Source organism: Heteronotia binoei, chromosome 18 (genome assembly GCF_032191835.1).
Source record: "Heteronotia binoei isolate CCM8104 ecotype False Entrance Well chromosome 18, APGP_CSIRO_Hbin_v1, whole genome shotgun sequence".
Lineage (NCBI taxonomy): Eukaryota > Metazoa > Chordata > Lepidosauria > Squamata > Gekkonidae > Heteronotia > Heteronotia binoei.
The window spans coordinates 3,449,965-3,477,928 of record NC_083240.1 but is presented as its reverse complement, the minus strand read 5'-3'; the positions used below and the strand labels follow the sequence as shown (position 1 = coordinate 3,477,928).

General features: G+C 48.7%; 1 protein-coding gene across 2 annotated transcripts; it reads left to right on the top strand.

The window, feature by feature from the left end:
• The first annotated feature begins 1,567 nt into the window (after positions 1–1,567).
• On the top strand, positions 1,568–27,262 carry LOC132587092 (type-1 angiotensin II receptor-associated protein-like). Of its 2 annotated transcripts, none has more exons than XM_060259298.1 (5): positions 1,568–1,678; positions 15,120–15,154; positions 16,471–16,585; positions 21,678–21,876; positions 26,499–27,262. In XM_060259298.1, the coding sequence occupies exons 1-5, from the start codon at positions 1,652–1,654 to the stop codon at positions 26,609–26,611; spliced, it is 489 nt and encodes a 162-aa protein (XP_060115281.1). In that variant the 5' UTR covers positions 1,568–1,651; the 3' UTR covers positions 26,612–27,262. The 2 variants fall into 2 exon arrangements, with proteins under 2 accessions (XP_060115281.1, XP_060115282.1); XM_060259299.1 differs by having other exon boundaries at positions 1,637–1,678; positions 15,120–15,151; positions 26,499–26,826.
• Positions 27,263–27,964: the final 702 nt, after the last annotated feature.

The window sequence follows — 27,964 nt, the reverse complement described above, 5'->3', positions numbered from 1 at the left end:
CCGTTCAAAGATCACGGGTTGCCCATTCCGTTTTTTTTTAAGCCACTTGTCCCAAGGCAAGCAACACTTTGCATGCACTCAGACCTTTAAAAAAAAAAAAGAGCAGAGTTCCAGTGTGCAAAAAACATTCTGTACACGGGCAGAAGAACTTTAGCTGTAGTTCCAGGGAGGGATTGCTGCAGCACTCAAGGTGTTCTGCATATGTTCAGAAGCCCTTTGAGGTAGTCCCTTTCAAAGACGGAATCCGTTTGATTTTCTTGTGGGGGGGGGGGGAGGGAGAGAATAAATGCAGTCTGCACATGCTCAGAGTATCTTATCCTGAATGACAGTAATGCGTTATTCCGTGGCTCAGTGGTTGTAATGGTTCATTTTGCATCTACTGATGCCACATCACCTGAGGGCCACAGTGGTGTGGTGCGATGGTTAAGACTGTAGGACTAGTATTTGTAAGGTAAAGGTAGTCCCCTGTGCAAGCACTGAGTCAGTTACTGACTCATGAGTCATGGGGTGATAATGTCACATCACAAAGTTTTTCTTGGCAGACTTTTTATGGGGTGGTGATTTGCCATTGCCTTCTCCAGTCATCTGCACAAGACCTGGGTTCAAATCCCCCCTTGAGCTATGGAAGTTCACTGGGTGATCTTGGGCCCCTCGGGCGCTCTCTCTCTCTCTCTCTCTGCCTAGCCTACCTCACAGGGTTGTTGTGAAGATAAAACAGAGGACTGGAAAATAATGTAAGCTGCCTTTAGGTAAAAATAAATGAATACATAATATATATATTAATAATAATATATATTCAAAAGTTTGCTGCCAGACCCTGACCTCAGTGACTGAGAGGGGGACCCCGCTCTCTGCAGGTGCTCAGAGGACCCTGCGGCTGGGGGCTCTGGTCAAGGGTTGCCAATTCCCAGGTGGGGGCAGGAGATCCCCCGGTTTGGAGGCCCTCCCCCCCCCCGATTCAGGGTCATCAGAAAGCGGGAGGGGGGGAGGGAAATATCTGCGGAGCACTCCATTATTCCCTATGGAGACCGATTCCATGGGGTATAATGTAGAATTGATCCATGGATGTCTGGGGGGGACCTGTTTTTTGAGTTAGAGGCACCACATTTTCAGTACAGCATCCGGCGCCTCTCCTCAAAAGACCCTCCAAGTTTCAAAAAGATTGGACCAGGGGAGCCCAATTCGATGAGCCCCTAAAGAAGGGGCCCCTCTCCTTCATTCTTTCCAATGGAGGGAAGGCCTTTCAAAGGTGTGCGGCCCCTTTCCATATGATGGCCAGCACCCCCTTAAGAATTCCATCGTGGTTGTCCCAACCTTGCTCCCGGCTCCACCCCCAAAGTCTCCCGGCTCCACCCCCAAAGTCCCGAGAGGTTTCTTGACTTGAACTTGGCACCCCTCCTCTGGTGCTGGCTGCTGGCGCTGCGAAGCGGGGCTCCCTGCAGCCTGTTGCAAGCGGCCTCCCTCCGGCCTGGCCCGGGTCTTCCGGCCTTCCCTCCTCGGGGAGGAGGAGTCTGCCCGGGCAGGAGTCACGGGGCCCGGCAGGGCAGGGCAGGGCCGGGCCGGGCAGGGCTGGAGTGGAGTGGAGTGGACGGGGCGGGCCGGAGCAGAAGAAAGTTGCCCGGGCGGCGGCAGGAGCGGCTGGGCCGGGAGCATGGAGGTGCCGGCGGTGAACCTCAAGGTAGAGGGCGGGAGAAGGGTGCATGCAAGGGGGGGGGGCATGGGAGGCGTTTGCAATCTCGCCGGCAGCCCTGCAAGGCAGGCCAGCCAGCGCCCCTTCCCCCGGGCTTGGGGCCAGCAGGGGCTGCCCCGGGGCTCGATCCAGGGGCGTCGCCGTCTTGTGCTGAAGCGGCAGAGAAGAAGAAAGCCCCTGGGAAACCAAGCGTCATGGGGCGGGGGGGGCGTTAGATCTAGTGATGGAGGGCTGGACGGGGCGGGGAAGTCTCCTCCTGGCTTCCACAGAGACTTCAACTGGGGTCTGCTGGAGAGGGCGTTTCCTTCTGGGAAGCCTCCCTGGCCCAGCGGGGGAGGCCGGGCAGGGACTGGAGAGGAAGCCCCCACTTCGACTGGGGAGCTCTCTGCGGGCCTGGGTCGTCTTCTCAGGCCGGCCTCCCTCGCAGGGATGTTGTGAGGATGAGCCTGGGCGAGGAGGGGCGTGGGCATAGAAGAAGAAGGTGATATTGGATTTATATCCCGCCCTCCACTCCGATGAGTCTCAGAGCGGCTCACAATCCCCTTTACCTTCCTCCCTCACAACAGACACCCCCTGAGGTGGGTGGGGCTGAGAGGGCTCTGACAGAAGCTGCCCTTTCAAGGACAACTACAAAAGCTATGGCTGACCCCAGGCCATTCCAGCAGCTGCAAGTGGAGGAGTGGGGAATCAAACCCAGTTCTTCCAGATAAGAGTCCACGCACTTAACCGCCATGGCTGACCCAAGGCCATTCCAGCAGCTGCAAGTGGAGGAGTGGGGAATCAAACCCGGTTCTCCCAGATAAGAATCCGCTCACTTAACCACTACACCAAACTGGCTTTCATAGGTGGGAACGTGGCCTGGGAAGTGCTCCAGGAGGGAGGATGCCCAGCCCAGCCCAGGGGGGGCCCAGCTTGTGCTGGAGAGTGTGCTGGGGGTGGGAGGCAGCGGCTGAGAGTTTTGTGGGGTGGGCCTTCCGGCTGGTCCAGAGCAACCCCCAACATGCAGTGTGGAGGTGGCTCTTTCCTGGAAGGCACTCTTTTGCCCCCTCTTTCCAACACCCACCTGGGTGCTCTGGCGCAATCCCCCCCCCACCTGCACATTCCTGATGCAGCAAAGTAAACTTTCTGCAAGGTTTCCTTTCTGTCCAAACGGTCTCCCCCCTCCACCCCCTTTACTTTTCCTTCCCCCAGCCAGGAAGGAAGCCGGCCAGTTTCTCAATGATTGTTTCTTAATAGTTTGGTTGCTTCTACTTTCTCTTTGAAATTCGCAGCTTCTAGTTCTTGGTTGGTGGTTTTGGAAACCTGGGGTGGGGCAGGGATTTTTGTCCTCCCGACTCAACCCCTGGCCCTAGAAAGCTGACCCTCAGTTGTGCCCCATAAACTTGGACCCGCAGGGGGGCCATGAACCAGACCCCAATAACCGTCCCCCTGTTGCCTCTTGCGTTCAGGAGAGCCGTTCCAGGAGGGTGAATTCGATGCAGCTTGCTGCTAACTTGCATTTTTATGCTAGATCCAGGTGGGCAGCAAGTTGGTCTGAAGCGGTAGAACAAAGTAGGAGTCCGGTAGTGCCTTTAAGACCAACAAAGTTTTATTCAGAACGAAAGCTTCCATTCTGAATCAAACTTTGTTGGACTTAAAGGTGCTACTGGACTCCTGCTTCGTTCTGTTGCAGGGGTGACCAAACTTGCTTAACACGAGAGTCACCTAGAATAAACATAAGATGTTGGAGAGAAGGGGGGAAGGAAGGCAAATAGTTGGGAGGGAGAGGTGGAAAGAAAGCAACTTCAACCAGGGCTCACTTTGTAGCAGGAGCTCCTTTGCCTATTAGGCCACACCTCCCTGATGTAGCTAATCCTCCTGGAGCTTACAGTAGGCCCTGTAAGAAGAACCCTGTAAGCTCTTGGAGGATTGGCTGCATCAGGGAGGTGTGGCCTAATAGGCAAAGGAGCTCCTGCTGCAAAAGTGAATCTTGATTTTGACTTTATGCATTCTCCAAGCCGCTGGCTGGCTTGCAGAAGTGATTTAATGAGACAGATACTTTCTCCAAATTGGCCAGTGTGTGGGGCCTTTTCCAGTGCTTACCCAAAGAAACGTGTAGGGAACAGAGCGCACTGGGATAAGAGGTTCTAGCCTAACTTTTTTCCTTGGGGCACCAGCTTTCTACAAGCGGGGAGAGAGCCTTTAAAAAAAATGTGCAAGAATTTACATCAAAGTGCGCAGCGAGAGAATCCAGATAACATTTCACAATCAACTCATGAATGGGTGAAGTGTTGACTGCCCTCTTTAATTTGTCCCCAACCTGTTCATCCCCAAAACTGAGTATTTACATGGAAAAAGCAGGGGTTGAGAAAGTCCATAAAGTAAGACTAGGGAGGGTCTCGGGGAGTTAAAATGGAATGGAGGCTGCGTGAGCGGAAGAGCTGCTGAGCTTCTCTGATTAGCAAGACCTTTGCCAGGAGAGCTCTTTGTATGGTTAAGTATTAACTTGGGTACGTTTGTTTTCTCGCATGAGGAATTCACTGGAGTTTCTGTGCAGGGTTGGCTGATGTTTTAGGGCTGTCCAGGCAAAGAGGCGTGGAAAACCTCAGCTGGAGACCCTGGAGAGCCGCTGCCAGTCTGAGTAGGCAAGACTGACTTTGATGGACCGAGGGTCTGATTCAATAGAAGGCAGCTTCATATGTTCATATATCCTGAGCAAGCCAATGGGTGTTCCCACACATGCTAAGCATAGAAGGGAGTTCAGCAGCAGCAACTGGATCATGCTGGAAGTCCCCTGAGATTTAGAGGATCCCCCTCAAGCTGAGGAGGCAATAGGCCACTTTTCAGCTGGAACTGAAACAAGCAGTTTTTCAGTTTCTGCAGTGGGAATTCAGCTCTGATTCCATGTATGGTACCCAGTGCTGTGGTCTCCGTGGGCAAAATATACCCACTGAAACGGTTTCTAATGTGGTTGGCTTTCGAATAGTTTCAAGGCAAGGAAACTGAGGAGACCACATTGAATAAGCAAACCAGGATAAGAACGATCCTGTGTTTGAGGAAGCTTAAAAACAAATCTGTCTCCTTTCTCCTTGTGCTAGAACTTAGGATGGGCCTAATGGAGTGGCGTGGTAGGGCCATGACTGACCAGTTTTCATTTGATTGGTGCATTATTAACTTATGGGACTCGCTGCCACATGATGCGGTGATGCTGACAAGTTAGGTACATTTTAAGAGCTTAATGAATTTATAGAGAAACGGGTCTGTCAACAGCTGCTGGACATGGCTGCTGAACTGAACCTCCAGATGCAAAGGCAGTATACCTCTAGATTCCAGCTACTATGGACGAGCTGCGGGAGAAGGCCAGTTGCATGCTCTCCTTGAGGGCATATTGCTGTCCCCTGATGAAAGCAGTAAACTGGGCTACAATGGCCCTCTGGTCTGGGGAAACAGAGAAGAATTCACTTCCAAAGAAGCACCACAGTTCTGCCTTGGGGTGTGTGTGTGTGTGTTTGTGCAACCAAGGGTTATGATAAATCAGTGGGCTCTGTCTGCACATCCACTAACGTTTTGTAGATTAAGATTTGTCCCTTGATTGATTGATTTAAGGCAGGTGTATCAAACTCATTTGTTATGAGAGCTGACATAAATGAGACCTTGGGCCGGGCCATGTGTGTACTTATTTAGGATTAGCTAGCAGAGATATAAACTTTGTAAAGGACACAAACAAACACAAATATTTTTTTTATAACCTTAAAACATCCTTAAAACGTTAGCACTCATTGGTTTTAAAGGTGCTTTCTTTGTATTCCTCCCATGGGGCCCAGGGAACTGAGCAAAGGAAGCTCCGGCTCTTTCCTTCCTTCCCCAGGGGGCCAGGAGGGGGAGGAGCCTCAGCCAATAGAAGGAAGAAAGGCTTTGTTCAGTAGCTGCACTGCGCCTGGCAAGGCAAGCTATCCCTCCCACCCCCTTCCTCCCCAAGGGAGGAGCCTCAGCCAACGGAGAAAACAGAGACTCTGCTCTGTAGCTCCTGTGCTAGCCTGGCAGGGCAAGGTGTGATGCAGAAAGAAGCAAGAGAGAGGGAGAAGGAAGCAGATGACAACCAGTTGCTTGGGGGCCTGATAGGAGCCCTTGGGGGGCCTGATTCAGCCCCCGGGCCGCATGTTTGACACCCCCGATTTAAGGTTTCTGAAAAACACTGGCTTTTGGGGCAGGGAAGGGCCCTGCAGCTTTGTATCCCTTTTCGCTATGAAACAAACTTTGTATAATAGAACCTGCATGTTCAGAGGCAGTCTACCTCTGAACGGCCATCTGCTTGGGTTGTCAGGATGGGAAACTATGCTCATCACCCCATGTCTTCCTGACAGGATTCCTGGAAACCTCTGGTCTGCCGCTGCGATAGAAACCCATCGCTTGAGTCCATTTCTTCTGTGCTGCTTATGAAATCTTCTCAGCTGAGAGCTGAGGATTTTTCAAGGCTAGATAAGAGGGGTTTCAGTGTTTCCAGGAGTTCGTGGGCCTGGCCGTCAGGAAGGGGAGTCTTGTCTCTTTTAATCTGGTATCTATGTGCCCAGAGGTGTCCTTGGGCAGGAAGTGCTTCCCACAGATTGTAACTTTTGCAGAGCCGAGGGTTGCAACTTTTAACCAAGTAGCCAAATTGTGCCAGCCGAGAAGGAACAAGGAAGCCTCAGTTGTGTTTCCCCCCTCCACCCCTTAGTCACCAGCAAAGAGCCAGGTGGGAGGGAGGTGGTGTTCTGGGATGCATTCCTGCTGCCTGACGGTGTGGCTACGTCAGGAGAGCCATCCCAAGTGACTCTCTTGTTCACCTGTGTCGTGAAGATGAAATTCTTCTTTTTCCCGTGGAGCTTCCTAACCTGTTTTGCCCTTGTTCTTACCACACCCGTTTTTTTGCATCATCGAAACTGTTTGGGAGAAACGACCATTTTTGGAGAAACATGAATTCTACATGATTTAGCCTGGTTCCTTAAATGCAGGTTTTTAAAATAATTTCGATGATTCAAAAGAAAAAAGGGATGTTTGCTTAATTGTTTATCCAATTAGAGAGCTAGTTTGGTGTAGTGGTGAAGTGAGCGGACTCTTATCTGGGAGAACCGGGTTTGATTCCCCACTCCTCCACTTGCAGCTGCTGGAATGGCCTTGGGTCAGCCATAGTGGTTACGTGTGTGGACTCTTATCTGGGAGAACCGGGTTTGATTCCCCACTCCTCCCCTTGCAGCTGCTGGAATGGCCTTGGGTCAGCCATAGTGGTTAAGTGCGCGGACTCTTATCTGGGAGAACCGGGTTTGATTCCCCCACTCCTCCACTTGCACCTGCTGGAATGGCCTTGGGTCAGCCAGAGCTCTGGCAGAGGTTGTCCTTGAAAGGGCAGCTGCTGGGAGAGCCCTCTCCAGCCCCACCTACCTCACAGGGTGTCTGTTGTGGGGGAGGAAGGTAAAGGAGATTGTGAGCCGCTCTGAGACTCTTTGGAGTGGAGGGCGGGATATAAATCCAATATCTTCTTCTTCTTCAAAAGTCCAGTTTTTACTTTCCTGAGCTCAGGGTGTACCTGGTTTTTAGTACATCTAAGTACATAAGAGAAGCCATGTTGGATCAGGCCAGTGGTCCATCCAGTCCAACACTCTGTGTCTCACAGTGGCCAAAAAAACAGGTGTCATCAGGAGGTCCACCAGTGGGGCCAGGACACTAGAAGCCCTCCCACTGTTGCCCCCCCGACAAGCACTAAGAATACAGAGCATCACTGCCCCAGACAAAGAGTTCCAACAATACACTGTGGCTAATAGCCACTGATGGACCTCTGCTCCATATGTTTATCCAATCCCCTCATGAAGCTGTCTGTGCTTGTAGCCACCGCCACCTCCTGTGGCAGTGAATTCCATGTGTTAATCATCCTTTGGGGTAAAAAGTACTTCCTTTTATCCCCTCTAACCCGACTGCTCAGCAATTTTATTGAATGTCCACGAGTTCCCGTATTGTGAGAAAGAGAGAGAAGTAGTTCTTTCTCGACCTTCTCTACATCTCTGCTTCTACAGTCTCAAAGCAGATGGCCGTAAGCATCCAGCCAGGTTTCTTCTGTGTTTTGTACTTTGTGGGTCCCATAGAATAGAACAGAAGAACTAAAGTCTGATAGCTTTTATTGGAGCAACTTAAATTTACAGGCTTTGAGGTTTTGCATGCTGCAGAAGCTGTATCAGTTGACTTGAGTGTTGGCAACCTGCAAGCATCTCACAGTTAATCTGCTCCAATAACAGCAGTGGGATTTGGCCGTCTTCTCTGGCTGCCATTGGTTTAGCTGCTGTGATGTCAGAGGGAGATAAACGATCACAGAGCCCTTTTTGTGTTGAAAGGGAGCCCGGCGTATGACTTTTATTTTTTATTTTATTTATCTGGTAGCTTATATTCCGTCCTTTCCCATAGCAGGCTCAGAGCGGATCACAACATAAACTGAACAACAATAAAAACCTACAATTTAAATTTAAAACAATACAATAAAATGAGCAAATCAGGAACGATGGAACAAAATATGGTGCAAGTGTTGCTTTATTGGTGCAGGTTGCCTGAACTATTATAGGATTGGTGCTTGGGGGGGTCACAGTGGGAGGACTTCTAGTATCTTGGCCTCTTGTGATGGACCCCTTATGACACCTTCATTTTTTTGGCCACTGTGTGACACAGAGTGTTGGACTGGATGGGCCATTGGCCTGATCCAACATGGCTTCTCTTATGTGACACAGTGTTGGACTGGATGGGCCACTGGCCTGATCCAACATGGCTTCTCTTATGTTCTTATGTGACACAGAGTGTTGGACTGGATGGGCCATTGGCCTGATCTAACATGGCTTCTCTTATGTTCTTATATCTGGGGCAAGTGATGCTATGTATTCTTGGTGCTTGTAGGAGGGGGGAAGCAGTGCGAGGGCTTCTGGTGTCCTGGCCCCACTGATGGACCTCCTGATGACACCTGGGTTTTTGTCCACTGGGTGACGCGGATTGTTGGACTGGATGGGCCATTGGCCTGATCCGACATGGCGTCTCTTATGTTCTTATGACTTATTAGTGGAAGATCATGGATCAGGGCCAGCCCTATACTGTCTGGCACCCTAGGCAAGGCTAACTGCTGCCCCACCCCCCACCCCAGTTAATGTCACTGAGTCACATGGGGTGCCAATTTGGTGCCCGCAGGAGGTTGGCACCCCAGGCAATTGCCTATAGTATAGCTATACATCCACAGTATTCCAATGTATTTCTCTTTTATAATAGTGTATCAGAATAATGTTTTATATTGACATACTCAAATAAGGGATATTGGCTATTTATCTCATTGCATATACCCAACCCATTTTCATTTTATGTATTCTTGTTTTCTAATGGCAGACTAGAATGATGTTTAATATGTATAGATCGATGTTGATAAGTTGATTGGGTGGACTACAAGTTGGATATACTTGCGATTCACCTAGATTTGCAGAAACACCAATTGGCAGAGGATTTTATTACCTTTTATGGTTATCCAGACCAAATGGCCTAGCCACACTGTTTTAGGTGACCCTGTGACCAGTTAGTTTGCCAGACTGCTAGTATTTCAGCTCACAATACCTGATCCCCTCGTCTGATGAAGTGCTTAAGAGAGCGCACGAAAGCTTACGTTCTGAATAAAAATTGGTTGGTGAATCTTGATTCCTGCTTTGTTCTTCAGCTTAGAGGAGACACTGGATGCGAAGCTTGTCCAATTACTCTTCCCCGTCCCTTGATCCGGCATCTGTTTCTTTTCAGTAATATGAGGAGAAAGTGGAGTCCGTTTCTTAGAAGCTGCTTCGCCCTCTCCCAGGGCCTAGGGTTCAGGATTCCATGTGACCCACCGTTTCTGCCTTAAAAACATAAGAGAAGCCATGTTGGATCAGGCCAATGGCCCATCCAGTCCAACACTCTGTGTCACACAGTGGCCAAAAAAATTATATATATATATATATATATATACACACACACACACACACACACACACACACACATATATATACACACACACTATGGCTAAAAGCCACTGAAGGACCTCTGTTCCATATTTTTATCTAACCCCCTCTTGAAGCTGTCTATGCTTGTAGCCGCCACCACTTCCTGTGGCAGTGAGTTCCACATGTTAATCACCCTTTGGGTGCCTTCTGGAGCTTGCCCTGCCCTCCTGAAAGGCAGCAGCAATTAGGAAACAGTCCTCAAATATCCATGTGGGATTTCAGGAGGGGGAGAAATTTCAAAAGGCTTTGAGGAATTTGAAAGCTCCCAACTACTGCCCATACTTCTAGAACCATCTTGCACCTTTTTTAAAAAAGAGAGATTTATTAATAAAATATCTGTGTGTGCATATTAAATAACAGGGCACTAAAGGTGACAAACTGTTTGTTTGGACCCCTTCTGCCTCCCTTCCTTCCAATTTTCCTAGAGGCCCCCCCGGGAGCAATTAAAGTGTGCCAGATCAGGGATGCGTTTGCATCAGGACACACAACGCTAATTGTGTTGGGTCTTTAGAGGTTTTTGCCGTGTTGGAGGAGGTGGATGGGAAGCGAATCTTAATTGGCTGGGGTTTCTCTAATGAACGTTACATATACGCTAAGACCCCCTGAACCTTTGGTGGCTAATATAATTAATATATAATATATAATTAATGTAATTAAGCCAGTCCTCTTTAAAAAAAACTGTCAACATAGATGAAAAATGTGTTACAATAAAGGACCTTCTCCTCTTCCCCCCATCTTGCCTGGGGCTTTATAAAGCAAATCCATTATGGTGCTGTTTCTGATGAAGACTTTAGGAAACTGCCATTTTTCTGAGGTATTTTTAGAGGCTTTGGTCAGTTGCTTTGAATTCGAGTTTCAAAAGCCATAATGTAGAAGGTTTTTTACAAACAAACATAATCTATACACCTATACAGTTTTCAACAGATTGGAACAATATTGTAGGTAAGGAGGCCCCATCGTTTTTGAAGCTGACAGAAATTCTGTCAGAACATGGTGGGCATAGCAGCAAAATGGCAACCGCTGCTTATCTTCGGTCACAGTTAAGGTCTTTGTGATGTGGAGGCAGCTGTGGGCAGCCAAGGAGATGTTTTATTTTTGTGTTTTTTAAAATTCACAGTAGTCCCTCAGAAGCCTTGTTGGCCTGGGCCTACCTATTTTTCTAAAATCACTTGATGGGCAACCACGTCCCAAGTGTGGCATGGCCACCACGGGGCAGCAAGTTGGGGACGCAAGAACGTAAGAGAATCCCTGTTGGATCAGGCCAGTGGCCCATCCAATCCAACACTCTGTATCCTACTGTGGTCAAAAAACCCAAAACAAACAGGTGCCATCAGGAGGTCCACCGGTGGGGACCAGGACACTAGAAGCCCTCCCACTGCTGCCCCTCCCAAGCACCAAGGATACAGAGCATCAGGCCTCAGATTCAGTGGGAGCTCACAGGATTGCAGCTCCTGAACCTTTCTGAGAGTTCCACCTCCTTGTCCATTGAATAGTAGGTGCAGCTGCATAACAATCCTTGGATGAGCTCCATCACCTATTTTTCTACAAAATGACCCCTGCAGAGCATCACTTTCCGCAGGCAGAGAATTCCAACAATGCGTTGTTGCTAAAGTGTTCAAAGGCGTTGGTTACTTGTGACTTGAGAGGTGGGCTCTTTGCAGAAGCTTGGATGCATTTTTAAAACATAACTATCACCCTGCTGGAACAGGCTGACAGGCCATCAAGTCCCACTTTCTGTTCTGTGAAAAAGCAGGTTGCCCAAATACGTCAGCCTGAAGGGGGTACCTGTTCTCTGAGGTTTGCCCCTTGCGTCTAGTATTCAGAGGTACGCTGCTTCTGCATATGAAGGATCGCTTCAGTTCATGACAGATTGTGAGTTTTCCTGTTTTTTTCTTTCTAGTCCATTAGCTAAATCTGTGACAATCAATGCCATTTTTGTATGTGTTCTGGGATGCCTGATATCAGTTGAAAGATGTTGTGGTTGGGAAACTGTAGAAAAACCAGCATTTCTAGTGCAGCTTCTCACCAAGTGGCCAATTAAAGGTGACGTGACATTCTCAAATGAGCGGCGCTCTCAGTCTAATTCACTTCTTGCGGTTTGCTTTGGTATTTTATCCCCCCCCCCCCCCCCCGATTAATGCTTTTAGTCATTTTTTGTTTTGGGGTGGAACCACATGAGTAAGGAGGAAGAGAAATAGGATTGGGGCTGTGCATAGGGTTGCTTGTGAAGTTTCTATGCAAAAAGCACTTCTTTAGGAGAATTGACTTGCACTCCTGTAGTGCACTTGTGGGCACTTGTGGGCTATTCCTGTGTGGGTCTGTGTGCGCACCCCCAAAGTGGTTCTACAGGCCCATTTTGCAGTAGTAAGAAGAAGTCACTCAGAGATGAGAGTTCCCCAGATGGAGCAACCTTCCCCCATGGGGGCAAGGGCACCCATAAGCTGTGTATAGGGGGGGAGGTGGGGGCAGAACATAAGAATGGTGACCAGATGGTTTTTGGAGGGGCTGTTCCTTCATGAACGCCTAGAGAGCTGCTGGGCAAAGTGGCCAACACGAAGCTTGATGATCTGTAGCAGGGTGCCTCCAGATACTTTTCCTGGGGCCCGCCTAGTGTTTTTAGGAAGTGGGCGGGGCCAGATAAGGCAGGGCTTTTGAATGGCTATCAGAGATCTGATTGGCTATGCTGCCACCAAAGCACAAGGATCTGTGATATGTGGCTGAAGGTAAGCGGCAGCAAACATTATGTGGCTGCAGCAGCCATTTTGTGGCTGGCTCCGCCTCCTGCTGCAGCCATTTTGTGGCTGCCATTTTGTCACTGTGCCCTCTGCGGCATTTTTCAGAACCCTGGGGGAGCCCTGCTCTATAGTAACGCCACGTCTCTTGGTGGGACTCTACCATTTTGCATTGTGGGTGAGCAGTTCCACTTTTGAACACTCGTCTTGGTGGGTTTTTTTTTAAAAAAGACCCCTCCCTGCTGGCAGAAAACTAGCAACTCAGGGAGCGGCCTTGGCTAGAACCTGCCCTTTGGTTGAGGAAGCGGATACCCAGGTCAGGCTGGTGTTTCAAGAGCATTTCCAGCAAGCGAACAGAACGTTGAATGAATGTCTCAGCCTTTTCCATCCAAGCTGGGTCTTTACTAGACGGGTGCTAAGAGACCCACCTGGCCCTGGATGTTTCTGTGGAAAGAGCCAGTTCCAACGACAAATGGTGGGGGTGGGGGAAGAGTAACTTTCCTTTCTCGTTCACAACTGAATCATCGCCTACATATGTGTGCGCTTGCATTCCTTAATATGGCTGTTGTTCAGATTTTAAAAAACAAGCAATCCTGTTCATCGGATGTGTCCATCTGCTTAAACACCCTGCATTTGCACTTAGTCAGTTTTTGCAAGGAAAACTGCATTATTTTTACACGATGCATCCAGCTGGCCTCATCTCGGTGGAAGGCACTTACGGACTTGCAAATATTTACACGTTTAGCTGTCAGGCTGATTGGAAAAGATGCAGTCGAGAGGCCCCTGGGCTTGTGTGATTCATGGTCTCTAAGCAATAATCAGGAGTCTTGCGACACCTGAACGGCTAGCAGGATTTTACTCGGGTGCCAGCTTCAAGGAAGCCCCGGCCTTCCGTTTGCAAGACCTGTTAACAAGAGGACTTTTGGGAGGTCATTCATGGGGTTGTCATAAGTCAGACTGCGCTTAACACACCCATGCTCATACATTTTTTTGAGGGGTGGGGGGGGACTGCAGCTTGCTCCTTCTGCGGAAGCAAACTCCACTCCAAAGTTTATGCAGCAATAAAAGTTTGTTAGTAATGAAGGTGCCGGAAGACGCCTCTTTTGCATTTGCCACTGCAGCAGTGTTCCGATGGCTACTTCTCTGGAATTATTGTCTAACTCTAAACAATATAGATTTGGGTGGGTGGCTGGGTTGGTCTGAAACTTCAGAACAAGTTGGAGTCCAGTTTAACTCTGGGTATAAACTTTTGCAGGGCTTTTTTTTTTTAGCACGAACGCACAGGAATATAGTTCCGGCTGGCTTGGTGTCAGGGGGTGTGGCCTAATATGTAAGAGAGTTCCCGCCGGGCTTTTCCCTCAAAAAGCCATGCACAAAACAATGGTGACACCATGGGATGTGGCCTAATATGCAAATGAGTTCCTGCTGGGCCTTTTCTACCAAAAAAGCCCTGAACTTTTGACACACAAATTAAACTTCGTTGGTTTTCAAGCTGACACTGGACTCCAGGTTTGTTCTCAGAGATGTTTTAACTCTTTTATTTGTATGATGTGTGCTCGTGTGCCGCTATTCACAGGTCTTACCAATCTAATTCTACTTATTACCCAGTTACTTATACATCTTGACTCTAATTAGTCCTTCTTGGCAACTAATCCGTACCTCATTTATATATATCTGGCTTGATCTGAAAAAGCACACAAAAGCTTCTACCCAGAATTAAACGTTGTTGGTCTTTATGATGATATTGGATTTATATCCCACCCTATACTTTGAATCTCAGAGTGGCTCACAATCTCCTTTACCTTCCTCCCCCACAACAAACACCCTGTGAGGTGAGTGGGGCTGAGAGGGCTCTCAAAGCAGCTGCCCTTTCAAGGACAACCTCTGCCAGAGCTATGGCTGTCCCAAGGCCATTCCAGCAGGTGCAAGTGGAGGAGTGGGGAATCAAACCCGGTTCTCCCAGATAAGAGTCCGCTCACTTCACCACAATGGCTGACCCAAGGCCATTCCAGCAGGTGCAAGTGGAGGAGTGGGGAATCAAACCCGGTTCTCCCAGATAAGGGTCCGCTCACTTAACCACTATGGCTGACCCAAGGCCATTCCAGCAGCTGCAAGTGGAGGAGTGGGGAATCAAACCCGGTTCTCCTAGATAAGAGAGCTCTGGCTGACCCAAGGCCATTCCAGCAGGTGCAAGTAGAGGAGTAGGGAATCAAACCCAGTTCTCCCAGATAAGAGTCTGCACTTAACCACTACACCAAACTGGCTCTAAGGTGCCATTGGACTCAAACTTCATTCTAAACAACATAGTTCTATTTCTTCCTTCTAAGTTCAGGGTAGCATAGACAGTTCTTTCCTTCTCCATCATCATAACCACCCTGCAAGGTAGGCTAGATGGGAAGTGGTTGGCTTCATGGCTAGGTGGGGATTTCTTGGGTCTCCCTAATCTGGCCCCTCTTCCACTATGTATCTTTGCCTCTCAATTCCCTTTCCTTCCCCTCCTGTAAGTTCTTAGGGGCGGAGACCCTTTTTGTATTTCTACCATATGCCTTGATCATACCTTGTAAGCCGCCCTGAGCCTGCCTCGGCGGGGAGGGCGGGGTATAAATAAAATTATATTATTATTATTATTATTATTATTATTATTATTATTATTATTATTATTATTATTATTATTATTTGTTTCTGTTGCAGGCCATCGTCCTGGCACACTGGCTTCTTACAACGTGGTGAGTAACTTCTGCAGTGTTCTTCCTTTGCCAGAATGGGGAGGTTGTGGGGACAGGAGTCGTACAGAGGTGCAACAGGTTCTTGTCTGAACTGGCCTGGAGCACTCTGCATGAATGACCGTTAGAAAAAGAGCATGCAAGAACAACACTAAGAAGAAGACTGCAGATTTATACCCCGCCCTCCTCTCTAAGTCAGAGACTCAGAGCGGCTTACAATCTCCTATAACTTCTCCCCCCCACAACAGACACCCTGTGAGGTGGGTGGGGCTGAGAGGACTCTCACAGCAGCTGCCCTTTCAAGGACAACCTCTGCCAGAGCTATGGCTGAACCAAGGCCATTCCAGCAGCTGCATTCATTTCATTTTATTCGATTTATATCCCTCCCTCCCCACTGAGGCGGGCTCAGGGCGGCTTACAACATAAAATTCTAACAATAAGATTAATGAATATTAAAATACATTAAATAGTTTACAGCAGTTAAAACAAGAAAACGATCTATCAGTGTGCTATCCTACAACCTTCCTTTGGGGTTTTCAGGTACCAATCAGTTATATGCCAACCGGAAGAGGACTGTCTTAAAGGCCCTGCGGAACTGCCCAAGGTCCCGCAGGGTCCTCACCTCTTCCGGTAGCTGGTTCCACCAGCAAGGGGCTGTAATCGAAAATGCCCTATCCCTGGTTGATTTCAGACGGGCCTCCTTTGGCCCGGAGATTACTAGCAGATTCTGAGAACCAGATCTAAGCACTCTCTGGGGAACATATGGAGAGAGACGGTCCCTAAGCTAGGCAGGTCCTCGGCCATATAGGGCTTTAAAGTGGAGAAGAGGGGAATCATACCCGGTTCTCCTAAATAAGAGTCTGCACACTTCACCACTACACCAAACTGGCTCTCTAGGCTTTGGCAGTTCAGTCAGAGATGGGAAGAAAAAGCTACAGGAGACACATTTCAGCTGCTGAGCTTCACTTGTGGGGGGGATTATCTTTGGGTTGTGAAAATAGCTGTGCCACAAGCAAAGGCAAGGGGCTCCATGGGGCAGTGAGCTCAAAGCGCCGGCCAGCAGGCAGGAGGTGGGGCCAAAGGGAAATGGGCCAAGTTACTGTTCCAGCTTGCTGACGAAACCCGTCAGCCAAGAAACTCCAGGTGTGCTCCCTTTTCTATTCTGTGTGGCCCTTCTGACGAAGGGGTCGTCTGTGGTGCAGAACAGCTGTTGGTGTGTGCAGTGGGCTCTCCTTGGATCAGCGGTGTGACATCAGATGTCTTCAAAACGGCAGGAATCAAGTTGTATTTTTTGTGTTTTTTTCTGATCTCCCCATCAGGGGCTGCATGGTGCCGTGGATACCCTCCTTCTCCTATGCCTGGGGGAACTTCACCATTCTGGCCGTGGGGGTCTGGGCCGTTGCCCAGCGGGATTCCGTCGATGCCATCCTCATGGTTTGTTCCAGAAACTTTTATTTTCTCTTTCGACATCGTTTCTGTTAGTTGCATCACCCCAGTTTAAACCCTCATGACAATAATTCTTCCCCCTCCAAGCTCCCAACTTCTGTGGCTCCCTGGTTCTCCCCCCCCCCCAAAAAAAAACCCCCTTTAAATTATTCTTGCCTGTTGTTAAATACTGGGTTCGATGCATCAGAGCGAAACAGGAATCATACTTTATTGATAACTATGTACTAAGACAAAATGGCAGGACCATTCACGTTCAACATATGTACAACATATGAAGCTGCCTTATAGTGAATCAGACCCTTGGTCCATCAAAGTCAGTATTGTCTTCTCAGACTGGCAGCGGCTCTCCAGCTGAGGATTTTCACACCTATTTGCCTGGACCCTTTTTTTGGAGATGCCGGGGATTGAACCTGGGACCTTCTGCTTCCCAAGCAGATGCTCTGCCATTGAGCCACCACCCTTCCCCAAACATATGAACATATGAAGCTGCCTTATACTGAATCAGACCCTTGGTCCATCAAAGTCAGTATTGTCTTCTCAGACTGGCAGCGGCTCTCCAGGGTCTCAAGCTGAGGATTTTCACACCTATTTGCCTGGACCCTTTTTTGGAGATGCCGGGGATTGAACCTGGGACCTTCTGCTTCCCAAGCAGATGCTCTGCCACTGAGCCACTGTCCCTCCCAGCACACTGTTAAGGTGTGTATCAATACATTTCAAGCCTACTTTTGATTTATTGATGTTCACAGCAGGGGAAATCTCGCGGTCAATGCTTTGTGGCCTAGGACCCAGGGGAAAACATAAAATGGCTGGGCATTGTGAGCTTTTGTACATAAGTGCTTTGTGTGCTGATCAAGAACACGTGAAAGCACCATAGTATTAGTCTTTAAGGCCATGTGTTTATTTATAAAATTGTAATCTTCCCCAGAAAAATAACTGCAACTCCTATGATGCGGTGCAAAAATAGAGATACAGGCAGTACAGTGGTCACTATTAGCCTACTATCTGGGTTCAAAATCTGCCGTCTACACAGGAAATGTGCTGGAAACACACTCTTGGCCTAATCCACCTCACTGTGGATTGTGGTTATTCCTCGTTTCAACTGTTCCCATTGCTCTCCTGTTGAGAAAGACTGGATCAGGGCAAAAGTGGGAGGAAACCCAATTGTGCCCAGGAGAGCCCTGACAAAATGAGATTAACAACAGAGAGGGAGAGGTTGGACACCCCTGCCCTCATCGACATTAATAAGTTGTGTCAGTGCATCCAACTTCAGTGGGGGTTTTTGTGTTGCACTTCCAAGGTGGGTTGTCTTTCTCAGGGGGGGAGGGCCTCTTCCCTATTGTGGAAACTGAAAGCACAGTTACGATTCAGACACAAACACCGAATCTCCACGAAGGCATCACCAAACCCCTGCCAGTTGATCTCTCCTCTTCTCCACTTCCTTCCCTACTTCTGTTGGCGGTTCTGTTCTGAATATCAGAAGGAGATCCCCTCTGAACATAAGAACAGAAGAGAAGCCATGTTGGATCAGGCCAATGGCCCCTCCAGTCCAACACCCTGTGTCACAGAAGAACATAAGAGAAGCCCTGTTGGATCAGGCCAATTGCCCCTCCAGTCCAACACTCTGTGTCACAGAAGAACATAAGAGAAGCCATGTTGGATCAGGCCAATGGCCCCTCCAGTCCAACACTCTGTGTCACAGAAGAACATGAGAGAAGCCATGTTGGATCAGGCCAATAGCCCATCCAGTCCAACACTCTGTGTCACATAAGAACATAAGAGAAGCCATGTTGGATCAGGCCAATGGCCCCTCCAGTCCAACACTCTGTGTCACAGAAGAACATAAGAGAAGCCCTGTTGGATCAGGCCAATGGCCCATCCAATCCAACACTCCGTGTCACAGAAGAACATAAGAGAAGCCCTGTTGGATCAGGCCAATGGCCCTTCCAGTCCAACACTCTGTGTCACAGAAGAACATGAGAGAAGCCATGTTGGATCAGGCCAATGGCCCATCCAATCCAACACTCCGTGTCACAGAAGAACATAAGAGAAGCCCTGTTGGATCAGGCCAATTGCCCCTCCAGTCCAACACTCTGTGTCACAGAAGAACATAAGAGAAGCCCTGTTGGATCAGGCCAATGGCCCCTCCAGTCCAACACTCTGTGTCACAGAAGAACATAAGAGAAGCCATGTTGGATCAGGCCAATGGCCCCTCCAGTCCAACACTCTGTGTCACAGAAGAACATGAGAGAAGCCATGTTGGATCAGGCCAATAGCCCATCCAGTCCAACACTCTGTGTCACATAAGAACATAAGAGAAGCCATGTTGGATCAGGCCAATGGCCCCTCCAGTCCAACACTCTGTGTCACAGAAGAACATGAGAGAAGCCATGTTGGATCAGGCCAATGGCCCTTCCAGTCCAACACTCTGTGTCACAGAAGAACATAAGAGAAGCCCTGTTGGATCAGGCCAATGGCCCATCCAATCCAACACTCCGTGTCACAGAAGAACATAAGAGAAGCCCTGTTGGATCAGGCCAATGGCCCTTCCAGTCCAACACTCTGTGTCACAGAAGAACATGAGAGAAGCCATGTTGGATCAGGCCAATGGCCCATCCAATCCAACACTCCGTGTCACAGAAGAACATAAGAGAAGCCCTGTTGGATCAGGCCAATTGCCCCTCCAGTCCAACACTCTGTGTCACAGAAGAACATAAGAGAAGCCATGTTGGATCAGGCCAATGGCCCCTCCAGTCCAACACTCTGTGTCACAGAAGAACATGAGAGAAGCCATGTTGGATCAGGCCAATAGCCCATCCAGTCCAACACTCTGTGTCACATAAGAACATAAGAGAAGCCATGTTGGATCAGGCCAATGGCCCCTCCAGTCCAACACTCTGTGTCACAGAAGAACATGAGAGAAGCCATGTTGGATCAGGCCAATGGCCCTTCCAGTCCAACACTCTGTGTCACATAAGAACAGAAGAGAAGCCATGTTGGATCAGGCCAGTCCAACACTCTGTGTCACATAAGAGAAGCCATGTTGGATTAGGACAGTGGCCCATCCAGTCCAACACTCTGTGTCACATAAGAACAGAAGAGAAGCCATGTTGGATCAGGCCAATGGCCCCTCCAGTCCAACACTCTGTGTCACAGAAGAACATGAGAGAAGCCATGTTGGATAAGGCAATGGCCCCTCCAGTCCAACACTCTGTGTCACATAAGAACATAAGAGAAGCCTTGTTGGATTAGGACAGTGGCTCATCCAGTCCAACACTCTGTGTCACATAAGAACAGAAGAGAAGCCATGTTGGATCAGGCCAGTCCAACACTCTGTGTCACATAAGAGAAGCCATGTTGGATTAGGACAGTGGCCTATCCAGTCCAACACTCTGTGTCACATAAGAACATAAGGGAAACCATGTTGGATCAGGCCAATGGCCCATCCAGTCCAACACTCTGTGTCACACAGTGGATAAAAAGCCCAGGTGCCATCAGGAGGTCCACCAGTGGGGCCAGGACACTAGAAGCAAAAGGTGCCATCAGGTGGTCCATCAGTGGGGCAGGACACTAGAAGCCCTCCCACTGTGCCCCCCCCCCCCGCAGCACCAAGAATACAGAGCCTCCCTGCCCCAGACAGAGAGTTCCAGGAATACACTGTGGCTAATAGCCATGGATGAACCTCTGCTTCAGATGTTGATCCATCATGGATGGATGGGTCGTCCCCTTTTATGTGCCTTAGTTGTGCTCTATGCATTAGCAGCTCTACCATTAGAATCTGCAACACATTCTACATTGTAGCCTCCTTTTCATTAAGGCTGCAGGTTTTACAGCAATCCATTTAAAGACTTTTCATCAACTTGAAAGAGACTTCCTCTAATTAACTGAACAGTACACATTTTAAAAAAATGATGCATCATTTCATTTTATTTACTTCTTTTATTACCCCCTTTCTCCCCAGTGATGGGGACTCAAAGCAGCTTACATCGTTTGCCTTTCCTCCATTTTATCCTTACAACAGCCCTGCCAGGTAGGCCAGGCGGAGAGGGTGTGATTAGCCCAGAGAGTCACCCAGCAGGCTTCCAGGCCAGAGCAGGGATTCGAATTCGAGTCTCCCAGATCCTAGTCCAGTGCTTTGACCATGACACCACATTATCATAATCAATATTGTATAATAACTGTTAATTACAAACTGACTTTGTAGAAATGGGCATTTTAGAAGAGGCATTTTCCCCTTCTATCTTTAGAGGAGGGAAACCCCTTTCCCATGATCAGGCCTTCCGCGGCCCAGCTGTTATTGGGTCTCCCAAAGTGGGGACACATTCGGCCGGGTCTTCAGACCCTGCACTGGCTTCCAGTGATGTACCGAGTTCGGTACAAGGTGCTGGTTATCACCTTTAAAGCCCTATATGGCCTGGGACCTGCCTACCTGAAGGACCGTCTCTCCCCACATGTTCCCCAGAGAGTGCTGAGATCGGGAACCCAAAATCTTCTCGCTATCCCTGGGCCAAAAGAAGCCCGCTTAAAATCCACTAGAGACAAGGCCTTCTCTGTTATGGCCCCTACATGGTGGAATCAGCTGCCGGAGGAGGTGAGGGCCCTGTGGGACCTTGTTCAGTTCCGCAGGGCCTGTAAGACGACCCTCTTCCGGCTAGCTTATACTTAGCTGAGACGAGAAACTCAATGTAGCCTGCCAGACTCCTGTTTACCTAGCCTTGGAATGTTTATTGGTTTATTGGTTTTAAGGTTTTATCTGTTTTAAATGTTTTAATTGTTTATTTATTCAAATAATTGTTTAATTTTATGTTTGACTAACTGTTGGGAGCCGCCCTGAGCCACTTGTGGGAAGGGCGGGATACAAATCCTAAATAAATAAATAAATAAAAATAAGAATTGCAACGTGAACTCAAAAAGTCTGTGCTTTGCCCCTTTATTCACATGAGATGTCATGTGGATTTTAATGGATTGACACGCCGAGGTGTCTTTATGTTGGCCATGCTAATAAGAATACAAAAAATTACTGAGCCAGGGAGTTCCGCCAGCTAACAGCTTGTGTTTTTTTGGGCTGTGTCTCCCCCTCCAGTTCTTCACCGGCCTGCTTTTGACCATCCTCACAGACATCGTGCACATCAGCCTGTATTACCCGGGTGGGAACAACCTGTCGGACACTGTGCGATTCAGCACCGGCATGGCCATCTTCAGCCTCCTCCTGAAGCCGCTGTCCTGCTTCTTCGCCTACCAGATGTACCGAGAGCGTGGGGGAGAATATGCCTTAAATTTAGGTGGGCCTCTACCATCTGGTACAGTCCCTCTCTGCCTGCATCTATCACATCTGGTGCTAGGCTCCCTTCACTGTTTACGGGTTTCCTTATGCCATGTCATGTGCTCCGGCTGGCTCTTGTTGGCTCTTCTGCCGACCCTCCAGGCTTCTTTCCTGAGTTTGTCCAGTACGTCTCTGTCTGTGTTCATGTTCTCTGACTCTTTTTTGGACAGCCATTTCAGATATGACTATCTAAAGGACCCAAGCAGTATAACAACAACAGTTTATTTACAGTGCTCAAATAATAAGTGGGTAAAAGCAGTGAAATATGTATACAGTAAAGGTGGGTGCAAATAAACAGAAGCCCTGAGGCAACTAACTAGACATTCCTTGCTGTAATACCAAGACTCACCCCCCTTGGGTGAGGGATCTCTCCTGCTGCCTTCTCTCCTGCAGCCTTTCCCAGAGAGAACCCACCCGGTCTGTGCTTGGTCCTTTTATGCTCTCTTCTCAGGTCCCGCCCCTCTCTGCAAGAACAATAGGATAACACAGTGAAGCAAGGAAAAACAAAACAACTGTGCTTATAAGCAACAAAATAAGTGCGCTTACAAACTGGTCAGTGTCCTATAATTTCAATCCATTTCATTATGTTTGAAGGCAATATAAAAATACAAAAGTATTTCTCAATAAATCCTAATTACAAAAAAAAATTGCACTTTCGATTATTCAAGACAGTTGCTGCCACTTTTGTGGGGTAACAATTCCCAATGATTTCATTCAATACAGAGGCACGTCCTTGCACAATTGTGTGTGAATGAACTTGGAGCTGGTGCCAGAAAGAATTGAAACATACAAGCGACATTTTGTGAAGTGCTTAGGTTTGTGTAAGCGTGCTATGGAACGCCTCCTAAGGAAACTGACTGGTGGAACACTATCTTGAGCTAGCAAAAGCGTGGAGGAGTAATTCTTCTGCAAGAATAAAATCATTCCTGGATCTCCAATTTAGGAGAAATTGTGCATGGCCTTGAGGGACTCTGTATTGAATGAAATTATTGGGAGCTGTTACCATACGGAAGCGGCAGCAGCTATCTTGAATAATCGAAAGTGCATTTTTTGTAATTAAATGCTTTTGTATTTTTATATTGCCTTCAAACATAATGAAATGGATTGAAATGATATGATGTTGACCAGTTTGCAAGTGCACTTATTTTGTTGCTTATAAGCACAGTTGTTTTGTTCTTCCCCACCCCTCTCTGGGTTGGTTTCCCTTCAGAACCTTGCCACCCAATCAGAGGGGAGATCGTGGGAGATGTTGGCTTTCTGTCGTGACTCCTAGACAGGCTTTTCTGGAGCCTGTAGGGCTCACTAGCCCCAGGATCATGACATCCCATCCCAGTCTCCTTCTGGAACTTTCTTGGAAGGATAATTGGGTGGAGAACAAGATAGTCCCTGCAAGCCTTTTGACAATTAGAAGCACTTTTGCATTACTTAGAAATGTAACTATGATGGCTCCATTGACCCTTAAGGAATGGTGGGTATTGTAGTTTTAGGAGAGAACTGTAGACTGTTCTGACAGCCATAGCAACCTCCATGGAGAAAGATCAAGATTTGCCTGTTTGTAGCAATAGAAGAGAGCGAAAGTCCAAGCGTGCAGATAAGACATGTAAGCTATGTGAGAGCTGTTGCCTAAGCACGGGTTCTGGAGAAAATACAGGCGGCCAGAGGAAGTGGAGTATGAAACACGAAGGAACCTTGACCCCGTGTCGCCCTACCTGTGGAATTGAGGACTGCTACCCTTACTGCACTTGAATAAATGGTACACTTGCATCTACCAAGAAACAGGACATTTTTAGACAGCAAGATAATTGTACCTGTATAGCATTGCGTATTGATCTGGAACGACTGTGCATGTTGAGCTCAGTGAAGAGCCCCTGTCTTTTGGTTGCAAGTTGTGTTTGTGATGTTCCAGTGAACTGAAAGCATAACGAGAGTGATTGCGTTTATTCTTGCTTTGCAAATTACACAGTGCTTTCCTATTTTTGCCTTACCAATCCCCAAGTGGGGGCAGGAGATCCCCCGGTTTGGAGACCCTCCCCCCACTTCAGAGTCATTAGAAAGTGGGGGAGGGAAATGTCTGCTAAGCACTCATTATTCCCTATGGAGACTGATTCCCATAGGGTACAATGGAGAATTGATCCACGGGTATCTGGGGCTCTGCCGGGGGGGGGGGGCTGTTTTTTGAGATAGAGGCACCAAATTTGCAGCACAGCATCCAATGCCTCTCCTCAAAATACCCTCCAAGTTTCAAAAAGATTGGACCAGGAGATCCAATTTTATGAGCCCCAAAAGAAGGTGCCCCTATCCTTCATTATTTCCAGTGGAGGGAAAACATTTAAAAGGTGTGTGGCCCCTTTAAATGTGGTGGCCAGGACTCCCTTTGGAGTTCAGTTATGCTTGTCACAACCTTGCTCCTGGCTCCACTCCCAAAGTCTCCAGATATTTCTTGAATTGGACTTGGCAACCCTAACACAGTTTATCGCAGGGTGGGGACTTTTGGGAGTCTTCAGATCTCTGAAGAAATGAGCAGCAAGTCCCAAAAACTCCTCTCCTGCAACAAATTGTATTAGTCTTTAAGGTGCTTCTGGATTCTTGCTCTCTTCTTCTTCTTTAGCAACCCTCCAGCAAGCTCTGATTCCTTGGATGGCAGCCAGAATATGCATGTAAACTGGTTTAAACTTTCAGTATCCGTTTCTCGCTGGGACTGGGTTGGTTTTCTTAGGTCTTTGTACAGGAGCAAGAAGAAACCGCTCTCACAGAGGGTGAAAGCTTTACGGCAGGGTGAGAGAGGGCAGTAGTCAAGGAACTGAAACCCTGTATCCCACAACTCCCTTTTTTCATCCGCTTAACTATTAATAAAGTATTATGGTGTACAACCACAGAGTAAGGCGCTGGCAGTGAAGGTTTCCTTGAAACTGTGGAGTCTTGTGAGCAAAAATTCTACTTTGTGAGCCGCTGGCATTAAAGGTGTGAGCTGCCCCAGTGTGCTCTGGGGCCATTTTCCCTGAGCCAAGGCAAAAAACTGTGTGTGCTGGAGGCTAAAAAACCGTGAGTTGGCTCACACTAACTCAGCTTCGCGGGAACACTGCTGCCAGTCCTCTGAGAGCCTTGTTTTAGCAATGCGGGGCCCTTGGTGGTAATAATATTGCCAGAAGGGGGTGTTGTTGAGGCCTTTTTCTACAGACCCTTCCGTTGTCTCACCTTGTGCTGAGATTTCCCTGTTGTGAATGTGTGTATTTTTTGTTTTAAACAAAAGGCAGTCTCTCATCAGTGGCTGAACTGCTGATCGATGCCTTGGGAGGGCACCCCCACCCACCCTCTCCCCTGCTGCAAGGTTCTTCTGCCCCTCCTTGGGCTAGATTTCAGGGCTCCTGTCTGAGTTGCTAGTCGTTCATGCCACGCAGGCTTTCCTGCAGGGGCTCTGGGGAAAAGGAAGAGAAGGCGAAGATACCCAGCGTGCAAGTAAGAAGCCCACAGAGAAATCAAGAAAGGTCTAGAACCACAGCAGCTGAGCTTGGAGCAGTTTACAGTAAAGAGGACATAGGAGATAAATGGCTTGCAGAGCCGGATTCTTTAAAGGTGGCATAACAGCCTCCCCCCCTCTGATCCTTCAAAGATAAGGTTGTGCTCCTAAAAGGAACAGAAAGCAGAAGCTGTCTTGGGGTGTGGGGGTGTGTGTGAGTGAAGAGAATTATTCAAACCAGGACTAGCCAAGGGTCACTAGTCAGTTTGGTGTAGTGGTTAAGTGCGCGGACTCTTATCTGGGAGAACCGGGTTTGATTCCCCACTCCTCCACTTGCACCTGCTGGAATGGCCTTGGGTCAGCCATAGTGGTTAAGTGAGCGGACTCTTATCTGGGAGAACTAGGAGGGGAAAACAGCTTGCGAGGGGAAGGAAGGAGGCCAAACTATCCTGAGCCGGCCAGCTGCTCCTGGGAAGTCAATCAGCAGAACACGAAAGCTGCTGGAGCTCCCCTCTAGTTTGTGATTGGCCCAGAGGAGAGCTCTGAAAAGGGTTGGCTCCTGTCCTAATCGTCGTAGCTGAACTGGACCAATCTCCAGCCAGCCCACCATTTTTTTCCATCAGAGGTATACTGCCTCTGGTTTGGGAGGCTCCATTGTGCTATGATGCCCGATAACTGCTGATAGACCTAACCTTCTGTCTAAATTCCTTCTCCTTTATAAGCCGTCTAAGATCAACACAGCTGATCCTGGAATGTACAACCCTCCACTGGAGCATTTGCAGAGGGCTTTCCCCTCCCTGGTCTCCACAGCGCACATATTGTTCTCCTGCTCCCTTGAACCCGGCCCCTGGATCCTTTTATGTTAGCAACCGGAAGAGAGCAGTTGAGCACTTACAATGAGAACATAACCATTCATCTGTCTTGCATTTGTTCCTTGCTGTTGTATGCCAGAATGGAAAAGCGAGGTACAAATTTTCTAAAATAAATATATGCCTGTGTTGCACCCAGATTACTGCGCCAGGGGCTGGAGGGTCCTCCTGTCTCAGCTACGGACACAGAATGTGTTTGGCTGCCCCTTCTGCATCCAGACCTATGGCTTTACCCCTCTCCTCTCCTCCGTGTAGGTTTCCTCGGTGTGGCGCAGGATCAGAGCTCGTACCAGTCGATCGACCACGCAGAGCCACCACGACCCTTTCCGGACGTGTCCAGCAAGATAGCCCCACCGCGTCCCTACTGAGATGGGTCTCTTTTGTTGGGTCTTTGGGCTGCATTTTTTCTTCCTATGCTGCATTTGGGAATAAACTTTCACACACAGACTCACTCACACACACACGCACCCCATTGTTTCACCACTAAAGGAAGTATGGTCGCTGGCACAGAAGAAAACTGGACTATCTACTAATTTCCCTACATTTCCTTTCTCTTCTTGGGAGGTTTGGGGGGGAGTTTCAGGTTGTTCTGAATTTCCTGCTGCGTATCCTGAGCCGCTGCCCATCTGGAAGAACGCTTGTGGCTTTTCCCGTGTGATGCTCTAAGCGTCACCTCTGCACCCCCCTGCCACGGTGTAGGGGAGGGTCGCTTCTGCTGCATTGTTGCCAACCAGCCTCACAAGGATGGGGAGAGCCAGTCCAATGAGAAGGGGACCCCAAGAATTGTTCGAAGCCACAGAGTTGAAGGGACAGTTCCCCCTGCCTGATGCCTAACTCTGTGCCACTTTGGGACCATGAATTTTGCGTCTTCTAATGCCTGTTGGGACAGGGGGTGGGTGGGGGGAGTTGATTAACCTGTTACAGATTGTTGTGCCTGAAACCCTGCCTCCCTCCTCCCCTTGTTATTTTGCACCTGGATTTCCAAATAGAATTAAAAGGGTTTTTTTTAAAAAAAAAAATGTATCTGGAGATTTCTGTGCCAAGGAAGATGCCAGGTTTCTTCTCCCCACCCCCACTGGCTGTGCAGCAATCCGGTTATTCCCAGGGCATAAATCTCAGTGCTGTCAATATGAGGGAAGAGAGAATAAGGCCAGAGCTGTGGTTTCCCCAGTGTGGTTCCACTTAAGAAGCAGAGGTCCATCAGTGGCTCTTAGCCCCACAACTCTCAGTCTGGGGCAGTGATGCTCTGTATTCTGGGTGCTTGGGGGGGGGGCAACAGTGGGAGGGCTTCTAGTGTCCTGGCTCCACTGATGGACCTCCTGATAGCGCCTGGTTTTTTGGCTACTGTGTGACACAGAGTGTTGGACTGGATGGGCCATTGGCCTGATCGAACATGGCTTCTCTTCTGTTCTTATGTCTGGGGCAGTGATGCTCTGTATTCTTGGTGCTTGGGAGGGCACAGTGGGAGGGCTTCGGGTGTCCTGGCCCCACTGACGGACCTCCTGATGGCACCTGGGGTTTTTTGTGACACAGAGTGTTGGATTGGATGGGCCATTGGCCTGATCCAACATGGCTTCTCTTATGCTCTTTTGACTGGGGCAGCAGTGCTCTGTATTCTTGGTGCTTGGGGGGGGGGCAGCAGTGGGAGGGCTTCTGGTGTCCTGGCCCCACTGATGGACCTCCTGATGGCACCTGGGGTTTTTTGTGACACAGAGTGTTGG

Excerpts from the sequence above, each read along its gene's own strand:
- LOC132587092 (XM_060259298.1), top strand. The coding sequence starts at position 1,652 with ATGGAGGTGCCGGCGGTGAACCTCAAG. Across the intron at positions 15,155-16,470 it reads CACTGGCTTCTTACAACGTG|GGGCTGCATGGTGCCGTGGA; the intron begins GTGAGTAACTTC and ends TCTCCCCATCAG. Across the intron at positions 16,586-21,677 it reads CCGTCGATGCCATCCTCATG|TTCTTCACCGGCCTGCTTTT; the intron begins GTTTGTTCCAGA and ends CTCCCCCTCCAG.